At 42.9% G+C, this 20,144-nt stretch overlaps 1 protein-coding gene across 2 annotated transcripts in view; it reads right to left on the minus strand.

Annotated features, from left to right (window-relative positions):
* Positions 1 to 2,532: 2,532 nt before the first annotated feature.
* Positions 2,533 to 20,144, minus strand: part of RNF220 (ring finger protein 220) — a 349,771-nt gene continuing 332,159 nt past the window's right edge. For both annotated transcript variants that reach the window (XM_081946336.1, XM_081946337.1), the window contains one exon: positions 2,533 to 5,612. In XM_081946336.1, coding sequence (XP_081802462.1) covers positions 5,541 to 5,612 — 72 coding nt within the window. In that variant the 3' untranslated portion in view covers positions 2,533 to 5,540. The remainder of the gene's footprint in view (positions 5,613 to 20,144) is intronic.

Consider the following 20,144-nt stretch of genomic DNA (forward strand, 5'->3'; position numbering starts at 1 on the left):
ACAACAAGGAATGAAGTTTGAAAAGAAAAAGGGAAAACCTAAAAGGGAACGATATAAATACAAATGCTGCATCTTTTTTAAAATCACATATTGCCATTGCTTTTATAGTATTTTCTCTACTCATTTGTATTACAACTGGAACAGAGCATTTGTGTGGATCTTAAGGTAATATAGGTAACACAAGTACGAGATCCATTCAGCCCAAGCAGAAAATCCAGTACAAACATACAATTTGGTCAGCAAACCATTTGCTCTATTAAGGAGTCTTTTAACATTTTCACAGCGGCTTTTGTCAATTAAAACCCAGTCAACTAGCCCAAAGAGAGTTAGTTTAGCTCAAAATAACTCCAGGATATTTCAGACTAAATTATTTAAACCTATGGTCAAGGGTGTTGTCTGAATAATTGTAAGATTACCAGGGCAGTTAAGTTCTTTTAAGAAATGGAAGAGATCCTTGAACACTCCAACAAAAACAAAGTTTCTTTAGGCACTACTTTTTGTGATCTTGTGATCCAGTCCTTGAAAAGAAATGGCTAAGCCTTCGCTTCAGTTCATAGTGGTGCTCTTTTCATACCACTGCACTCTTTTCTTTTTATTTCAAAAGGAAAAATGGGACAATATTATAGTTATCCAGTTTCCTTTCCAGTACCTGTAAGACCATAGAAAATTGTTGTTCCATAATATGCGTCATCAGCAATTGTGCAATGCAATTTGGGGAATAAGTTAGTCTTCTAGGGAAATTGATTGGGCATTCAGCTGTGTTACATACACGATGACATTGTCAGATATTCCCAATGCTTTGTAAAATTGCTTGTCTTGTAATTCCAAAATATTGGTTTGCATTCTATTCTTTGAAGAAAAAAAACATATTATTAAAGTCTGTCAAACGTTTGGTTGGTGGAGATCTGAAAACTAGCTTTCTCCTGAATGGAAAAGTATGTAGAGCTCCCTGGGCACCCATATGTTGAGACATGGACATTCTAAACAAGGACAATTGCACTCTATTGAATATAGACATAGAAAAAATATATGTTTACACTTTATGACTTGTGACACCTTCTAATACTCTAGAGATGGAAGGCTATGTAAATTAGATTATTGCATCTGAAGTTTTACAGGTCAACTGTCTCCAACCAAAAGTAAAGTAACTATACACCTGTGATCTTAGATCAGTAGTCAAATTTATTTCTGGAACTTTCTCTTATATATTAGCACAACATGGATTAAGTTTAATTAAATTGACTTTGTTGTTTTCTTTCTAAATTCTCATCTGGGAGCTACCTAAGAAGGGGAGAGTTCGAACTGGATTTATGAAAAAATACCCTACTTAATTTCTGATTAACAACAATCCCCGATCTTATAGAATTTTCAGTGCTCAGTTGTAGGTAAAGTATAAGAGAGGGGTTTAAAACAAAACAGAAATATAGTTTGATATATACTATAAACATTTATTCCTTGGTTACTTTACTATTGAGAAAATATATGTTGTTCAGTTCTTAAAAATACGTACATATGCGTTTAGACTACACAGTGAGAAACTTTGAGGTTTCCCTATCACTACTGTAGTTCCTGATAGCAAAGCACAAAGGCCTTCGATGCAGGACTGCGCAATCCTTTTTGTGAGGAAATGAAGTCTACTATAGATCACATGTGTCAGGAAAGAGGGTATTTTAAATAGTTTTTTTAAAAAGTCATTTTAGCATTAAAGTTACCTTACTGGTCTATAATAAGCATGATTTAAAAGTGTAATTCAGTGTTGGAAGAGGAAAAGTACTGGAACAAAATTATTGGAGAAATTCTTACGTTCTGTAGGACCTGTGCTAGCAGGCACGAAGATGACCGGGGCTTAATATTTCCTTTATAATTGCCTGTTTTATTGTTTATTTAAAAATAGTGTTATTCCACTGCTATGCAAAATTGAATAATTTTCACATTGTTTCAGGAATATGTCAGAGGAATGGTAAGGCTTTTTTTTTGTAATTTTGCAGCTGCCTACAACAATGACCAGAAGGATTGTAATTAATTTTTGAAAAAATGAAGTAGACTTTCTAACAGTTTATCAGTTACTTGTAAACTGCATAAAAAGCTGTAATAGTTAAAAATAGAACAAAAAAAGGCAATTAATTGAAAGCAGAAAAGGGGACTAATAGTCATTTGATATCCATTGTGCTACAAAGGACTTCCAAGGATGTACAATTACTGATTATGATTTAACAGCGACTATATGCGAGAGGGAGAGCCACTTGGTTGTAGTGGTTAAACCAAGTTATGACCAAGGGGACTTGATTCTAGACTCACCTTAGGCACAAAACCAGCTGCGTGTCCTTGCGCCAATCACTTTCTCTCAGCCTCAGGAATGGCAAACCACTTCTGAAAAACCTTCCCAAGAAAACTGAAGGGATTTATCCAGGTGGTTGCCAGGAATCAACACTGACTCAAAGACATAAATGCATATACAAATTCCAAGAGAAGTACCTGATTTTGAAACTGACAAACTAAGAGATAAAACGACTGGAAGCACAACTTGGAAGCTTTTATATTCATTTAATTAATGTCAATGTAGTTTACAAACGGGAATGACAAGTACCTTTTTATAGAATATACATCGACACACAATCATTGACACAACTTTAATACCACCTTGTGCAGCTGGGAATCTTTGGGCAAAGACAGTTCATTTATTTTCAAGCTCATTGAGGGAAAGGAGGGAGCAGCTACAGAGTTCTGCAAAATGTACCTTCTCCAGAGAAGGAAATTAAAGAGTTAGGGTTTTTTTTTTTGCATCTGTCTTAACAGGTTTCTCTGCTTTCCTTATCCTCAAGAAATAAAAACGTAGGGTCAGATTTAGGTTTAAAAATAAATGCTAATAGTTATATGTGGTTTTATATATATTCATTTGGCTTAGAATTAGTCCACAGGACCAGAAAAAGCTCTTTATTCCCAGTGCCAACTTGCTGGAACATCAAGGACGAACCTTTTCAGTTTATTGTCTAACAGATCAGAGAAGAGTAACCGTGCACTTAACGTCCCAGCAAAGACTGTTTGATTGTATTGGGCAAGCAGGTTTTTGAGCAACACATGGTATCATCCCCATTACAGCAGATTTAAGAAGGTATAAGTGCTATACAGTTGTGGCATTTTGGGCCCAAACAAATAGCATTCTAGATGCTTTATGGCTCTTATAAACTGTTGCACCTTTAGGATGCCAGATCAATATTTGCTTGAACCAATTGTTCCCTCACGCCCCTTCCTACCCAACTAATACGAGCTACAAATCAGCCTTCAATATGTTGCTTAACTGCTACAACATTTTTGACAGAGACAGATTGGTTCAGAGAGTTTTTGGTATTCTGGAGCTCAGAATTACCTAAGGATAAAAAACAATTCTCCATAAGATAATTGTTATGTATATGGGGATGAAACTGTGTCATAAGAGGCTGATTGACAACAGATGTCTTCAACTTGCATTCAGTGCACTCTGTGTTTGACTCAATAGGAATAAAGAATCCTGGACTGGGAAAAAAATCTTGTGGTCTAATCAAGTATCATGCCAAAGGTTTTTCCAATAAGCATGATAATCTAGCCAGATGTTTTAGTGCAATCATGTCCTTCTGAGGCTTAAATCCACAAATATAGTATAAAATGGAATTAACAAAAGAGAAAAAGTTGTTTAGTAGACCCAGGGCCATAATTCCATTAATTTTCACGATGTAACCCCAGTTTAAATAGTGATTTATGGGCTTATTTGCCTGTCAGCATCAAGCAGGCTGATAACTTCCTGTCAGAATTTATAACAACTTTATACAGTGTTCCCTGAATGGATTACAAAATGGCATGTTTGGCAGTGCATGCAAAAACTGTACGTTTTTTTAAAAAAATTAAGGCAGGTAGTGGCTGACGGTTATTTTCAGAACGCAAAACAAAGGGCTGAGAAAATGTTTCTGTAATGAATGCTGAGGAAAAGAATGGAATCTAAATTAATCTAATTTTGAACAAGCCCAGATTACATTCCACCATTACCACAGTCCAAGCAGAAGTGACAAAAGAAGGAAGTAAAACTGGCACATACCTATTTCCTTTTCAAAATGAAACATGAACATCTGAAAATTAGATGAAACAGCTGTTAAGAAAAATATTCCAGAGTAGAACAGACTGCCAGTAGCTGGACCTGGGAACATATCGAAGCAGAATGCTAAAGAGTCTGCCAGAGGTATGATAGAACATTAGGTGTTTTTCTGCATTTATTTTGGGGCCCTGTTCAAATTTAATTCTCGTAAGCTTGCAGGTTGATGAATACACTTACATTTGGAGCTTTCACAAGACTAATTGGCCTGAACACAGCTACGCTAACAATTCCATCTGTAATAGACAAAAAACAGTGTTTTCTGCTTCATGTGAGTGCCTATCAGAGTTCACCACTAAGGATGTCCATTGTTACTAAGGCAGTTGCAACACTCCTAGGTGGCACACCTGGAACCCAAAAATTAAAACATGGCCAAAACATCATATGATTGCCAAAACTTTAATATTTTGGTGCTAGTGCCATCATAGAGGGCTGCATAAGAATATTTAGTGCCTGAAAAGTCTACTGACGCCTGCTATGACTTTTTTCACAGGGAATGGGGTAAGCTTGCACGTTTATGTTTTCCCAAGTGAAAAAATGGAAAAGGGTTTCAGTGAAGCAAGTATTTTATATAAATAGCCCAATTAACTGTAACAAATGAAAGAAAACCTGTTGTTTTTTTATTTTCCCCAGAAGTCATGTAAGTTATGGCCGAAACTACGAATTGTTAATTTCATATCTGAATGAGGAAATATACACCACAGAACATTAAACCATTTATATTATATATATATATGTATAATATATATTTATATACTTTTTTTAAACTAATGACTTTAATGCAAAAACTCTGCAGAACCAAGAAAAATATGGGTTTAATGTTCTCTGCTTATTTTTTCTCTTCTTTTTTTTTTAAAAAAAAGTCACCCCCCCCTCCCCAGGAAAAAATAAAAAGGAAAACATTAGTATGTAACGTTGGAGTCTATCCCATTTATACACAACATTGTAAACATATAGTCTATATTACATGTGCTTCATTCTGCCTTTGTGGATGTGAAGGTATACGTTTTTTTTTTCTTTTATTAAAAAAATCCACTAGAACACCACAAATAAAAAGAGGGTGGGAAGGAGACTGCAGATTACAGGCTTGGACATTTCCTGCGGTGGAAGATCCAGCACCTTCTCATGCTTCCCTGAAAGGTCTTGCAAGTTGTCCACGATGGAACCCCAACTCTTGGAGAAACGGGACAGACGTGGAACAGCAGTTTGTAAAAAAGGAAAAACGAATCACAATAAGGATTCCGGTTTGGCCTTCTTGTGGAGTGGGCAGCACCAGTGACAGGTTCGGAAGCAGAGGCATCGTGCAGCTCCCTTAGCCTCTAGTCCACTTTTGGAGTCTTTAATTTCAAGTGTCTGTGTTGCTGCCACTCCTTCTCCCTAGTCCCCATAGTTCAAGCATCTCAGCAGCCGTTTTTTTTCATAAGTAAATGCGCCTGAGGTCCCCTGGTGAGGTGATGGTATTGCACTGAGGGCACAACTTCTTGGCACCCTGTGAAGGATTGAGAGAAGGATTATGAAACACAAGGATGCTACCTCAGTCACATCGTAACACAAGAAGAACTAAAAGGAAGTAGTTAGAAATGGCAAACGGTATCCAACCATTATGGGAAACAGGCTGTAAACAGTAACCTCCATGAATACTATACAACTCAAAACGAAATCCCTCTGAGATGCTGTGCATGCAAGAAATCTCTCAAACATTGCACAGCTGAAAAAAAGTATGTATAGAGGAAAGGGGAAAAATTATCCGAATTCAGAGACCAGTTATAAGAATGCTTACTTGAGGTTGTTTCTACCAAAGACAGCAATACCAGGTATTAGAGCTGAGCATGTACTTACTTTTTGACAGAAGAAAATGGTATATCTGTTAATTTTTGTTGAACAAATAATTGCAAAGTCAAATTTCCAAGGTTTTTTTTGTTCAATTAACATTACCTTTAGCTTTGTATGCAGTCTGAATGAAGATTAAATGGTGACTACATCCACATACATTAAAGAAAAAAGTCTTCAGTGAGGCATACTTTTTCTCATAATAGTGAATTATTTGTCAATCTGACAAATTAATTCTAAATCTCAAAATTAGGATAAAAATATCTAAGTTATCAGCTGATTGGTAGGCATGCTAGAAAGCAGGTGAGAAAATGAAGGCAACAATTTTAGCAACCCATTCTTTAGAAATAAATATAATTTGGAAAGGACTCTGAAATGCAGCATGGTGGAATTGAAAGTTAGCCTCCAACTTTGGCTGGTTCCCTGACTGTGATCCTATTTCTCTCTTGTCAATAAATTCAAATATTCCCCAGCAAAATTAATGGGGTGGTTGGTGGTGGTGGTAGCTATATGAGTTGGCATAGATGATGGTCTCAAACAGACTTGTCTGAAGCCGTGGTAGAAATGTCACATCTTTGGGTCCAACAGACAAAACTGGCTTGGATAAAGTGGGACCCTCAACAAGTGAACTTTCTCCTCCTGGCAGAAAACATCCTCTACCATATTTTCACAGCAGCAACAATATCCAAATTAGAACAAGTACTTTTAGAAACCAAGAAGAATCTGACTGGTAGTTGAAATTTCTCAGAACCTTTTACAATTTTTTGCCTTTACAATGTCTTAGGAGCTTCAAACTCTCATTCTCTGTAATTCTCTCTCACACAATATGTAATATAAACACACACAAACATATGTGGTGAAAATGTGGATTATGATCTTAATGCAGTCATTTTTCTACAAACAGAAGAGTTCCACTGGCGGAACAAGACAACGGCTAAGCTTTGTTGATCCCCAACGAAGGGGATACCAAATGGTGCAAAGGGGAAGTGGAATCAAGAAAAAAAAATCTGCCTCTCTATCTAACAGTAAGATATATACTGCACTTGGGAATGGAGTATATGAAAATTAACACTCTGAATGCATTCCTAGAAGAATATTTAAAGTCCTAGCTAAATTTAAATATAGAAGACACAATCTCAAATGCTTATTCAGTGGATTTATCTTGCACAAAAATATATTGCAGCCAAATCTGTAGATGATTTTAAGACATACTGTATTCTAACAAAACTAGTAATACAAATGCTTGTATGCAACTACACAAGTTTGACTGATGAAATAAGATTTTAAAAAAAGGTTTAGTGTGAATAACATTCTGAGAACAGACAGCCTTTCTGAGCCATATGGTGTATCAGAGAGTTGAATACAGAACTATAAGACCTCTCAATTATATCCAAGAAAATAGGCTGGTGCAATATATCCTTCATTTGAAAACTTGCTAAGCTATTTTTAATTTAAGTATTCTCAATTCCACATGAGACACTCTATACAAGCCGCAGACACATGCACCGGCACAGAGTCAATGAAAAAAGCTTTCCTTCCCAATTCCTTTTGCCAGCTCACTTGCCAGTTGTGATTACTAAACTTTTATTTTGAAATAAAAACAGTGAAATAATATGCCACACTTGTTGAATGAATGGATGAATATATGAACACACACACACACACACAACATAATGTAACAAAAAAAAAACCCTCAGAAATGTTCTACTCCTTTCATCATGACCCATGGAAAAGTCTTGATGAGCAACAGAAGTGTATGCTGACTGAAGGCCACCTCAGGCTTTCCATTATAAACTTAAGTTTTCCAGGTTTTATAAAACATGGATGTAAAATGTAGCCCCAGGGTAAAACACAGCACCAAAAAGAAATAATTAAGAGAAGTTTTTTGTTTACCTCATACATTCTTAATTAAAATTTGGCAGATATTGATTCTGAAAGTTGATTAATCATTTGGGGGAGTTCAAAAACTAATGAGTACAGCCCACTTTTAAAGTCATTATTTCCCACAAGTATCTTAAGAACAGTGCCTTGACAAAAAAAGCAGGTAATTTTGCTTTAAATTTTAAAACATGAAAGCTGAACATTCAAAGTCGAAGTTATAATAGAATAGAATAGAACAGAACAGGCCAAGTGTGATCAGACACCCAAGGAATTTGTCTCCGGTGCATAAGCTCACAGGGTACATATGAACAGCAAGTAATAGGTTGTCTAGAAAAGAAGAATCTTAATCAGTGTATATTTTTAGGAGATAGGTAAAATGATGTTCTCAGTATCTGGAATAATAGAATATTTTGTTTAAACAACTTATCACTTTCCAGATAACCTATTTAAGAATCAAACAAAGTATTTATAAGGGGTCCTTGGTGCTCTCTGGGCTTAGTTGTTTTCTTGCAAACATTTCATTACCCGAAGTAGGTAACTATCAGTGCTGTTGATGTTACCTACTTTGCATAATGAAACCAACCTAGCTCAGAGAGCACCAAGGCCTCTCATTTCAACCCTGAGTTTCAAATATTCTCCTTTATTCAGGCTGTTGGTTTGAGCTCCGACCTTAGCAATTTGGTTGCAAACATTTCGTCACCATTCAAGGAGACATCGTCAGTGCGTTTTGAATTATGCTCCTCTGTCAGAACACAGGTCTTTAAATACCATTTTATGAGATGCAAATTAGTCTGAATATTTCTGAGTCATGGTCTGATTTCGGACTGTTTGAATGGCTGGCTGTTGTTGATGGGCTGTAGTTAAGTTTTGTCTGTGTAATGCAGATTAGGATTAGAGTTGTTATGTGGGTGCTTCTTAATCATGGTCTGGTTTTGGCTTGTTTGAAGGTTTGCATGGCTGGCTATTGTCACTGAGATGTGGTCTGATTTCTTGTGAGCTGATGGATTTTTAATTTTGTTGCTGCATATTGGGATGCCTGTTTGTTCGTTTTAACTGCTACTTTTTTAATGCTAACTCAGGGGTCGGAAAACTTAAACACTCAAAGAGCCATTTGGACCTGTTTCCCACAGAAAACAAAACACTGGGAACCACAAAGGTCCTAAGTGGAAGCCCCCTGTTCAATTCTGGAGCTGACTGGAAGTTCAGTTCCCCCACCATAGAGTCTCCTCCTAGCGTGGCGTACTTTTTCCTCTGCCTGTCATAACCAAAAGCCCTATCAATTGTGGAGACAACTGGAAAACCCTCCCCTTGCCAGAGTCTTCTCCTGGAGCATTGTGCTCCTCTCCCTCCTCCCCACCGGAAGCTCCTCTCAAAATTGTGACGCCGACCGGTGACGGAGCTGCAGCAGAGGGAGGAAAGAGCCACATGCAGCTCCAGAGCCGCAGTTTGCTGACCCCTGTGCTAACTGGTTGATGCAGTTCTTTCATTCTCAGCGATTGGTAGACTGGGTCGACGTTAGTGTGTCTATTGATTTATTGGTGGAAAACCAGGCTTCAAGGAATTCTCTTTCTCTCCTTGATTTCATCTGGGTTACAACTGTAGTCCTGGTTAGATCAAATTTGTGACCTTCTGAATCTTCATGGACTGACATAAGGGATAGTGGGTCAAACACATTTCAGTCTCCGAGGTGGGGTGTGGGAGAAGTCACTATATGGTATGGGTATTGTTACGGCCCAATTGCCTGGAGACTGAGGTAATCTGAGGACACTCCCTCTGCTCCTCCTGGTGACTCCCCAGATCAACCTCAGTCTTCGGCCTAACAGGAGCTATACAGTGACTCTCCAGTAATTTTAGATAGAGTTCTGTATTTTGTTAGAATTCTTTTTCCTTTCTAGTTTTTACAAGGTTTTTTCTTAGCTATCTTACTTTTAGCCTCTTCTGCCTCGGTTTCACGCCCTTTTGCCTGGCTGCCTAAGCGCTTCCGTGCCCGCTGCAGCCCGAAGGCCCCACAACACCGGCTCCCGGTGGAGGGGCGAAAGCCGAGCCTCGTCGCCTGCTGCCGTCCGGAGGAGAAGAGGAAGCCATCGGATCCACGAAGACTCCGGAGGCAGCAAGAAGAAAAAGGAGCGGTTCAGCTGGAACCGCTCTAGGAATCGGACCATGTGATCGGTAGTCGCCATTTTGAGGAGAGCAGGGCGAACGCACGGAGTGACAAGGCAAATGGTCTCAGTTGCCGCAGCTCCCCAGCATCGCAGGAAGAAGAGGATCGTTGGGCCCGAGCTCCATGCCAGCCATCTGGGGAGGGCCCAGCGCAGGCGGTGCAGCGGTCTCCACTCGGTCTGCAGGTCGGCGGACGGACAGGAGGGGCCCAGATCCGAAGGAGCTCCGGATCCACGAGGCCCAGGGAGACCAGGCCACAGAGGCAGAAAGAGAGAGAGAGGCAATTCACCCAACTGTGAGTACTGGGATGGTGGAGGCCACGCGGAGCAAAGGAGCAAGGGCTCCCAGCTCTCCAAGGCCTTCAAGGCAGAGGACAGGAGAGTGAAGCTGGTCATGCGAAGGACCTTCCAGGCCGTCTCGTGGGCCATCAAGGCAGCAGTGACTGCATCCTTTTTTAATAGATCGACCATCTTGTGGCTGGAGCAGATCTGGGACAGGACGCCTGCTTCAGATGTAAGGCTCCAGCAGGACATCACAAAGCTGCTGGCGGCGACTCAGTTCTCGGCCAACGCAACCCTGGATGCGGTAAAGTATTCCTCCAGGGCCCTAATCTTCGGGGGCATCCAAACGCCTTTTATGGCTTTGTCATTGGCAGGCTGGCCTCTGGGCAAAGTGGCCCCTGGCGGAGGCGGATTACGCAGGAGATAAGCTTTTCGGACCCGCTTTGGACCCCATCCTCGTTGAGGATAAGAATAAGAGGAAGGTCTTCCCGTCCACCACCAGACGTGCAGACCACCGAGCGACGCCATATGCCAGGAGAGCCTCATACCAACCACTGGAACAGGACAAGCAGACACAAAGGTACTCGGCTCCCAGGTACTCCAGACAGGGGGACAGGCAGTTCTCCAGGGAGAGGTTCAGACCCCAGCAGGCTGGCAAGCGGCCCTTTTGAGGGGGCGGCGGCCGCTCTTTCTGCAGGGGTAAGTGATTCGGGATCGAATCTACCCATCGGCTCTCTTTTTTCACAGACCGCTGGGAAGGCATCACCTCGGATGCTTGGGTTCTCCAAACCATCAGATTGGGACTCCATCTGGAGTTCCGTTCCCTTCCACCCAGTAGATTCAGCACCTTTCCCTCCTCCAAGAACCCGGCTAAGCGCGCCCTCATGTGCGAGGCCACCCGTCACCTCCTGGACATTAGCGCCATAGAACCGGTTCTGGAGGAGGAGAAGGGATCAGGGTTCTATTCACACCTTTTCCTAGTCCCCAAAGGTTCAGGGGGGGTGGAGAGCATTCCTAGACCTCAAGCTCTTGAACTCCAAAATAGTTTACCGCAAGTTCAAGATGGCTTCCCTCAAATCCATCCTGGAGGGTGTCAGGCAGGGGGATTTCCTAGCTTCCATCGACCTCATGGAGGCCTACCTTCACATTATGATCGCCCCTGACCATCGCAGGTTTCTCAGGTTCTCCCACCAGGGAGACCACTACCAGGGCACTTCCCTTCGGGCTGGCATCAGCCCCCAGAACCTTCATCAAGATAATGGCCACGGCCTACCTCCGTTCCCTCCCAGTCCGTCTCCACTGTTACTTAGATGACAATCCTAGTCCTAGCCCACTCCACTTCCCAGAGACCTGCAGTGGTTCCTTCTTCCCCACCAGAGGAACGGAACAGCCGACACAAACTTCAAGGTCCTAGTGACCCCTCAGGTACTGCTCTCCCTCTGCTGGTGGAGGTCCTCCTCCCTGGTGAAGGGGTCTCTTTTCAGGGAACTGGACAGGCTGGTCCTCACCACGGATGCAAGTCTGTTCGGCTGGGGGCCCATCTTCAGACACAGTTGTCCTAGGGCCGGTGGACACGGACGGACCTGCGAAAGAACATCAACTGGCTGGAGCTCAGGGCAATCCACCTAGTCCTTCGCCAGTTCAAACAGACGATCGCGGGGCAACACATCCTGGTACTGACGGACAATGTGGCGGCAAAGGCTCACGTGAACAAGCAGGGAGGCACCCACTCCGTGGCTCTTCGCGACGAAGCAAAGCGCCTGGGGTGCTGGGCAGGGCGGAGCACATCTCCAGAGTGGAGAACCAGCAAGCGGACTGGCTCAGCAGGGAGACGGTGAACCACGTGGAGTGGCAACTTCATCCCAGCATCTTCGCCCAGATCAGCCAGAAGTTCGGTCAGCCGACGGTAGACCTCTTCGCCTCTCCATCGAACGCACAGGTTCCGGATTTCATATCCCGGTTTCCCACCCGGGGGGCAGTAGATACCGACGCAGGTGGGCAGCAGGCCTTCTGTATGCTTTCCCCCTGCTCCCTCTCATCCCAGGGGTCGTGAGGAAGCTAGTGACAGAGAGGGCAGATATCATCCTAGTAGCCCTGCACTGGCCACGACGACCCTGGTTCGCGGACCTGATGGAGCTGTCAGTCCTCCCTCCTTGGCGGATTCCACAGGGGAGGGTAGAGCTGTGCCAGGGGAGTCTGATCCACCCAGCTTGGGAGTGGCTCAATCTGACCGCCTGGCGCTTGAGCGGGAACAATTGAGGGTGTCCCAGATCTCTTCCAGAGTCATCAGCATCCTGGAGGCTTCCAGAAGGAGATCGACCACCCGCATTTACGACGCGACATGGGCTGCTTTCGCCAGCTGGTGCCAAGCCAGGCAGGTAGAACCTTCATCAGACTCCGTAACCTAGGTACTGGACTTCCTCCAGGATGGCTTGGATAAAGGTTTGGCGCACAACATCCTACGCAGACAGGTCTCGGCTCTAGCTACCATCCTCAGGGGGGAGGGCTCCCAGTCCCTTTCCAGGTTCCAATCATCAAAAGATTCCTCAAGGGGGCGGCCAACCTCCAACCTCCAGTGGTCCACCGGTTCCCCTCTTGGGACCTCCCCACGGTCCTCCAGGCCCTCCTGGAGCTGCCCTTCGAGCCCCTGAGGGAAGTCAGTCTTCAACTTCTCACCCTCAAGGTGACCTTCCTTGTGGCGATCACCTCGGCCAGGAGGGTCTCCGAGCTTAACGCTTTGTCATCTAGGGCCGACCTCTATACCTTTTACAATAACAGGGTCGTTCTCAGGCTTGACCCAGCCTTCATGTCCAAGGTCAATTCCCCCTTTCACAGGGGGCAGGAGGTCATTCTCCCGGACTTTTGCCCCCACCCATCCTCCAAGAGGGAGAAGTCCTGGAACCGACTAGATGTCAGAAGGGCCCTGCGCATCTATCTCAAGCGCACAGCCCCCTTCAGACGGTCAGAGGTTTTTCTTTGTCTCCTTCCACCCTTCAACCAAGGGTGCCAAGGTCTCGCCTACCACCATCAGCAGGTGGATCAGGTTGGCCATCTCCAAGGCCTACGAGGCCCGAGGGCTGTGCCACAGGGCATTACCGCACACTCCACCAGGAGTGCGGCCCCTTCAGCGGCCTGGGCCACCCAGGCTCCCATCAAGGACATCTGCCAAGCTGCAGCCTGGTCCTCTCCGTCACCCTTCATCAGGCATTACCGGCTAGATACCTATGCCTCAGCTGAGGCATCCTTCGGGAGGCGGGTCCTTCAGGGTGTCCTGGGCACTTAGGAGACTCAGGCCCAATAATCCCTCCCATGGACATCTAGCTTTGGTATGTCCCATACAGTGACTCCTCCCACACCCCACCTCGGAGACTGTCAGTTGGTCCTACCTGAACTGCATGTCTCGAGGGTGGTGTGGGAGCAGTCACTTCCCGCCCATCAGGCGCCAACGCCGGGCCTGAGTAAGCAATCACAGACCATCCAGGGTTCAGGAAGGGAAGCTGCCGTTGGTTTTTTCTTCTCTTCCCTTCCAGATCCTTCTTCCGAATCATTGGTTGATCTGGGGAGTCACCAGGAGGAGCAGAGGGAGTATCCTCAGATTACCTCAGTCTCCAGGCAATTGGGCCGTAACAATACCCATACCATACAGTGACTTCTCCCACACCACCCTCGAGACATGCAGTTCAGGTAGGACCAACTGACATTCTCCTTTATTGGCAAGGTATTTTTAATTCTAATAGCCTTCATTTTCTGATTCTCCCTGGCTCTGAATTTTACTGATAGACTGATTGGATTAAGGAATAAAGATGCTTTGCATTGAATTGGTTATTAGTTGTTAATGTCTGCTCTGCATTAAGAGGGCAAATGGTGAAATGTGTGACATTATCATTTAGTAAAAACTGAGATCATATTATTTAATAGCACTATTTCCATGATGATATCATCTATTAATATCAGTGCAGTTTGATGCAGACACCATTGTAGCGGCTTCAATGAACCCTTTTCATTTCATGTGTCCATGACAAAAGCCTTTTTCTTGGAGAATCTGGGCATTTTATTCTTTTATATTGTCATCCGAATTAATCTGCGGATGATGCTTCCACTGTCACAATGCTACAATTCCCAGTTTTCAAAAATTTTATCCAAACTACAAATATATGAAAAATTTGAGGAAGATAAGACTATTCAATTACTTCACTGTGTCCTCAAATTTTACATTTTCAGGAGGTTTCTTACTGAAGTAATGGACAGCAGTGGCATGATGTAGAATCTGTGCCAAATATAATGTCAAGTTAAGGGCATGTGCTGAATGAACTGTAACTCTATCATATAATTTTGTTTAAATTGATGCAAATCCTAAGCGGGAAGTCTGCTAGAATTTGGTAAAGCTTGCTTTTCAACTACTGTACAAATGTCACGTTCTACAAACGGGGAATACCAATGCCGCTTCTGTCCCAAATTACTTCTATAGCCTGCTTTTGAAATAGAGGATACAACTGATTATGGGGAATGGGGATAACTAGTAAACAATTATAGAATTGGGTTCAGTGTATTATCTTCCTGTTCTGAATGTTTCATTACCAGACTAGGTAACATCATCAACAGGATTAGTGTATTATTGAATCAGTGTATTATCATTACCATGTAAATAATAACAGATCTGTTGTATTCCATAGAAAAGGAAAAGGAAAGCAGCTAAATGTTTTTGTACTTGTTGAGGTGAAATTGATACTTAAGGGAAGTTACTTCATGCATTTAACATCTGATGCCAGAAAAGCAAACAAAGGATTAAAAATGCTTGAAATTAGCATGCATTAGCGAATACCTTGTTTGTTTCCCAACAGTAACTTACATTTTGGGAGCCCTATCCAATTTTTGTGAATATCTTGTCCACTTTGCTTTCTACTTTCTTTACTATGCTACACCGTTGTCCAAGCAAACATTTAGCTAGTCATATAAAACTAAAAGATAAAAGTTAAATTTTCCCTAACAGTGAAAGAATGGCAGATGTCAGGAAGATGTTCAAGTGTGCCAAGCTCACTACTCCAGTCTCTTTTTCCCCTTTAACTTTTACCAAGTGCAACAAATTATTGCACAACAAAGGAAATATGCTGCCCTTCTAGAGCACATTTTTCCACATGTACAAATAGGATTGTACATTTTCCTAACCAAGGGGAAAATCGATTTCCAGAGCAAGGCAACATATGACCATTTTTAAATCAACCCACCCCGCCTCTGCCCACTGTTCCTCATTTGTGTTAAGAACAAATTACAGGCGTCTTTTCCGTATCCAAAATAAAAGGACATACTTTAATTACAAGAAAGCAATATGGTGCATATGCTATACACCATCACATTCATAAAGAAAAGGAGGAGGGAAGGGCAGCTTTAACAAGATTACACACATTGACTTTGATCAAGGCACAGCAGCACGGAGGCATCCTGGGCTTTTTATTGCTGTCTTCAGGCTACATTTTAATAGTTACATTAGAAACATGTGAACACAGGCAGAAAGAGTGATTTTTTTAAAAAAAGTGAGCAAGAGAACAGCACTTGCCTTACAAAATGTTTCCTGCAATATGTTGTCAGCTATGAGGAGAAAACGAGGGCTGAGGAGCAGGTGAGTAGCCACATTTCCATTCCACAGCTTAATTCCCTATTTTGAATGCTAGGCCACAAATAATGTGATACAGCACCACATTAAACTTCGTTCTTCTCTCATTTCTCCCCCAAAAGGAACAGTTTCTCAACTGCAGGTAATAGAGCTGAATTTTTTTTTCCTAATCAGCAAGAGCCTAATTAGAATCAATCTTGAACAATAAATTCAACTGGAATACGTGTATTCCAGTTGGAGTATAGGTATTCCAACTGGTATCCTTTGATAGTATCATCTTAAGGATGTAGACGTTATGCATATACCAATGCTTTACTTAAATAAATGCAAAATGTATAGGTAGAAATGTTATTATATTATTATTTCAGAAGATTCTTGGTTCACATCACCCTTAGTGTCTTAGCAATTTTTCAGGGTGCCCCTAGCAGTTCCCAAACCATGCACTCTGGTGCTCTGGGAAGCTGCAGCAAACTCATTAACAATTCTGTTTATTAAGCAGTGAAATATTCTGCGGCATCACTGTGAGTTTCCTGTCGCACCCCACGGGGCTACACCAGAGTGATTGGAAACTGTGGCCCTATTTAGAATTTTGCTGATACTGTTTTCTCTAGCAAAGTCCTATCAGATGGGTCAAAATAGGTCTTTCTATAAAAGACAGTACTTCTTTGATTCGTAGAAGGGCCTGTATTTCAGGTCACCATGAGTGGTTAGGATGTATAGGAGAACTCCAAAGATAACCTCCCTTTTCCTTCTCTAAGCATCTCCTTTTCAATTCAATTCATCTCTGCAGTATATGCATTTCAACACTTTTTTGCTTGCATCTATATTTTCATCTAGATGCTATACCAATAAACTTTAAAGTTTACAAAAATACAGCTCAATTGAGACAGCACATTTTATCATATGATTTCATTAGCTGAGTTAATTGGCCAGTTTTATTTTGAATTTAGTCAATGGAGCATATATTTTTTTTCTCATAAAATAATCCTGGCAAATTTTAAATCAAGATGAGAAAATTTATTTTTCCTTGTTTCATGGTGATAAAAGGAAATTTATTCTTAAAAAATCAAGAGAGAAGCATTACACATTTGAGACTCACAATTTTAATTTTGCATTTAATATCTCTGTTGAAATTTATTTGTAGAACCTACAAGACTATGTTTTTATCTCATATATATTTCACTGTGTTGGTGTTTGGGATCATTTCTACAAAGATAACAAATCACTGCCAAAGTGTGACATGAAGGTTTTTTTTAAAGGAAAGTATATTAATTCCTCAGCCAAGCCACTATTATATTGAGGACTGCTTTCTTTTGAAACATATTTGCACCATAAATGTAAAACCCTTATGGATAGTCAGTACTAAATTTATTATAGTGAAAGAGCATGGGCAATAAAATAATATTTTCAGGTCCTGGCAGGAAAAAAATAATAGTTGCATTTGCAGGTATTCTAGCTTAATAAGCTATCATGTGGATAGGCTTGAATAATGGATGCAACAAGACCAATTACTCCTACCGTGTTTCCCCGAAAATAAGACAGGGTCTTCTTTTCTTTTGACCCACAAAATATGGCTTGGGCCTTATTATCAGGGGAGGGCTTATTGTTTTGGGATTGCCAGGCGGCTGCTCTTTTGCGAACGGGCTCCCAAACAGCTGGGCACACTTCAGGGGCAAATGGTTGTGTTGCGCTATCGCAGCAGCGCAACACAGCAACCATGAAGTGACTACGCTCATGAGCAGCCACCCGGCAAACCCCCTTTCCAGCCGGGCACAGCACCATTCACTGTCCTAGGGGTATCACCAAGCCACGCCTATTTGCTGGCCCTGGCTCCCGTGGCTTGGCGCCTTCGGAATGCCCCTGTCAGTGAATGGCTCTCTGAACGGCTGGAGAGGGGGTTGTGCAAGCGGCTGTTCCGCTCCCTACTCACGGGCCTCCCATCCTCACAATACACTGGCTCAACTCTCCCTGCAGAGCCAGGGCACCACTGCCGCTGCCTGCTGCCGCTGCTATTCCAGCATCACTTTTTCTGTGGCTTCCAAACCACGGAGGTAGGTTGCCGAGTCTTCCGGCAGTGCCCGCTCTGGAAGTACGTTCTATGGTTGTACCTTCTGGGAGTACGCTCTGCCGGCAGCCGGCCCCACAACCATAGAGCGTACTCCCAGAGCGGCAATTGCTGGAAGACTTGGCAGCCTACCTCCGTGGTTTGGAAGCCGTAGAAAAAGCCATGCTGGGATGGCGGTGGCAACGGTGGTAGTGCCCTGGCTCTGTAGGGAGAGTTGAGCCAGGGTATCGTGAGGCTGCGAGGCACGCGAGCGGGGAGTAGAACAGCTGCTTGTGCAACCCCCCTCTCCAACCGTGCAGAGCGCCATTCACTGATCTAGGGGCATTCCGAAGGCACCAAGCCGCGGGAGCGGCAAACAGGCGCTCACGTGGCTTGGCGATACCCCTAGGTCAGTGAATGGTGCTGTGCCCGACTGGAAAGGGGGGTTGCCAGGTGGCTGCTCATGAACGTGGTCACTTCATGGCTATTGTGTTGCGCTGCTGCGACAGCGCAACACAGCCATTCGCTTGAGGTTGTGCCTGACTCTTCGGGAGCCTGCTCGCAAGAGAGCAGCCGCCCGGCAACCCTCCTTTCCAGCTGGGCACAGAGCCACTCACTGACCTAGCGGTATCCCGAAGGCGCCAAGCAACACGAGCCTTCCCTCCCCCGTTCCTCTGGTTTGGCACCTTCGAGATATCGCTAGGTCGTTGAGCAGCACTCTGCCTGGCCGGAGGGGTTGTCCAGGGGGCTTATTTTGGGGAAGGCTTATATTTTTGCCCACCCGAAAAATGTGGCATGGCCTTATTTTCAGGACATGTCATATTTTCGGGGAAACACAGTATTTTATTTGCAAAAACAAGTAAAAAAGCAAGGAGGCATGCACAAGTGTTTTAGGTACACCAGATGTTGCTTTGCACAAGGGTTGCTTTGGTAGACAGAAATAAAGTAGGATGCATTGGCCAGATTTTCGGGATTGAAAGGTTGTAAAGGGCAGGATGAATGCTTAAGCCTTGAAATATTTAAGGTACCAATTTCACAAATAAAACCTGTACAGCAGGACTAAAAATCTGAAAGGAAGAATCCACTCCCCATTATCCTGTCAGAGTTGAAGAAGTTTCTTGGATGAGAAGCTAAACATCCTCAAAGAAAAGCCCAGCTGCCTCCAGAAAAAGCACCATGACTTGGATGACTGAGAATCTCTTCAGACTGAAAGGAAGAAATTACTTGCACATTTTCACTCTTATAAAAAAATATTTCATTCATACTTTCTCACATTCTAATCCAATATCAATTATGAATTCTACTACCTGTAGTTGGAAAACTCCCCTACACTACATTAACTGTATACCCAACACTCACTGAAGGGAAACAGCCTACCTTGCAAAGCCAATTTAAAGAAGCTTTCTACAAAAGAATGGGGAAATGAAAAAATAGATAATAAAAGCACGATAGCACAATCAAAGCTAATGGGCTATGTCTTGGGGGAACAGAGATCCCTAAGAGTCTCAGGGTCAGTTACTTGCAGGATCAACTCTCCCTGAGGGTATCTGCCAAGTCCTACTGGATTAGACAGGGTAGGTGCGCTCCAGGTCCTCTCCTTTAAATGTTGTCATCTGATATGACCTTGGAGGCTTGCTTTCTTGGTGGCCATCCCAGCCCTTTGGAATACCTTTCCACTTGAAGTAGTGGAAGTAGAGGGATGGCTACTCTTTCAGCCTCTTGCAGGGCTGTGAAGACCTGGCTCTTCCTCCAAGCACCGGACTAAGAGGAGAGTTGAGAAGATATTTGGTCTGGCACCTTGCGGGGAGGGTACCTTTGTGTTTAATGGATTGTTGTCAGCCACCTACAATCATTCGACATAATAGGCAGCCATATACATGTTTAAAAATAAAATGCAATAAAAAATAAAATAAAGTTTAAAAAGTCTCATCCCAGTCTTTTAGAAACAAACTAGAATGCTTCTCCAGCCACCTCTGAGGATGTGAAGGTACAAACAGAAAGAGTTGAAAAATCCAATCCACTGATTAGATAGAAAATCTGTATGCTCTAAAACTGTTGGTACATGTACCAGAGATGGACTCAGAAGTAGTCTAGGCAAGACATAAGATAACAACTGAACCTTTAATCATATTTTTCAATTATATATGTATATCCCTCCCTCCCAGTCTCAAAATGTCTGTGAACAGACAAAGGTCATTCTTGGGAAAAAAGTGA

Source organism: Natrix helvetica, assembly GCF_964273705.1.
Source record: "Natrix helvetica genome assembly, chromosome: 3".
NCBI classification, from domain to species: domain Eukaryota; kingdom Metazoa; phylum Chordata; class Lepidosauria; order Squamata; family Natricidae; genus Natrix; species Natrix helvetica.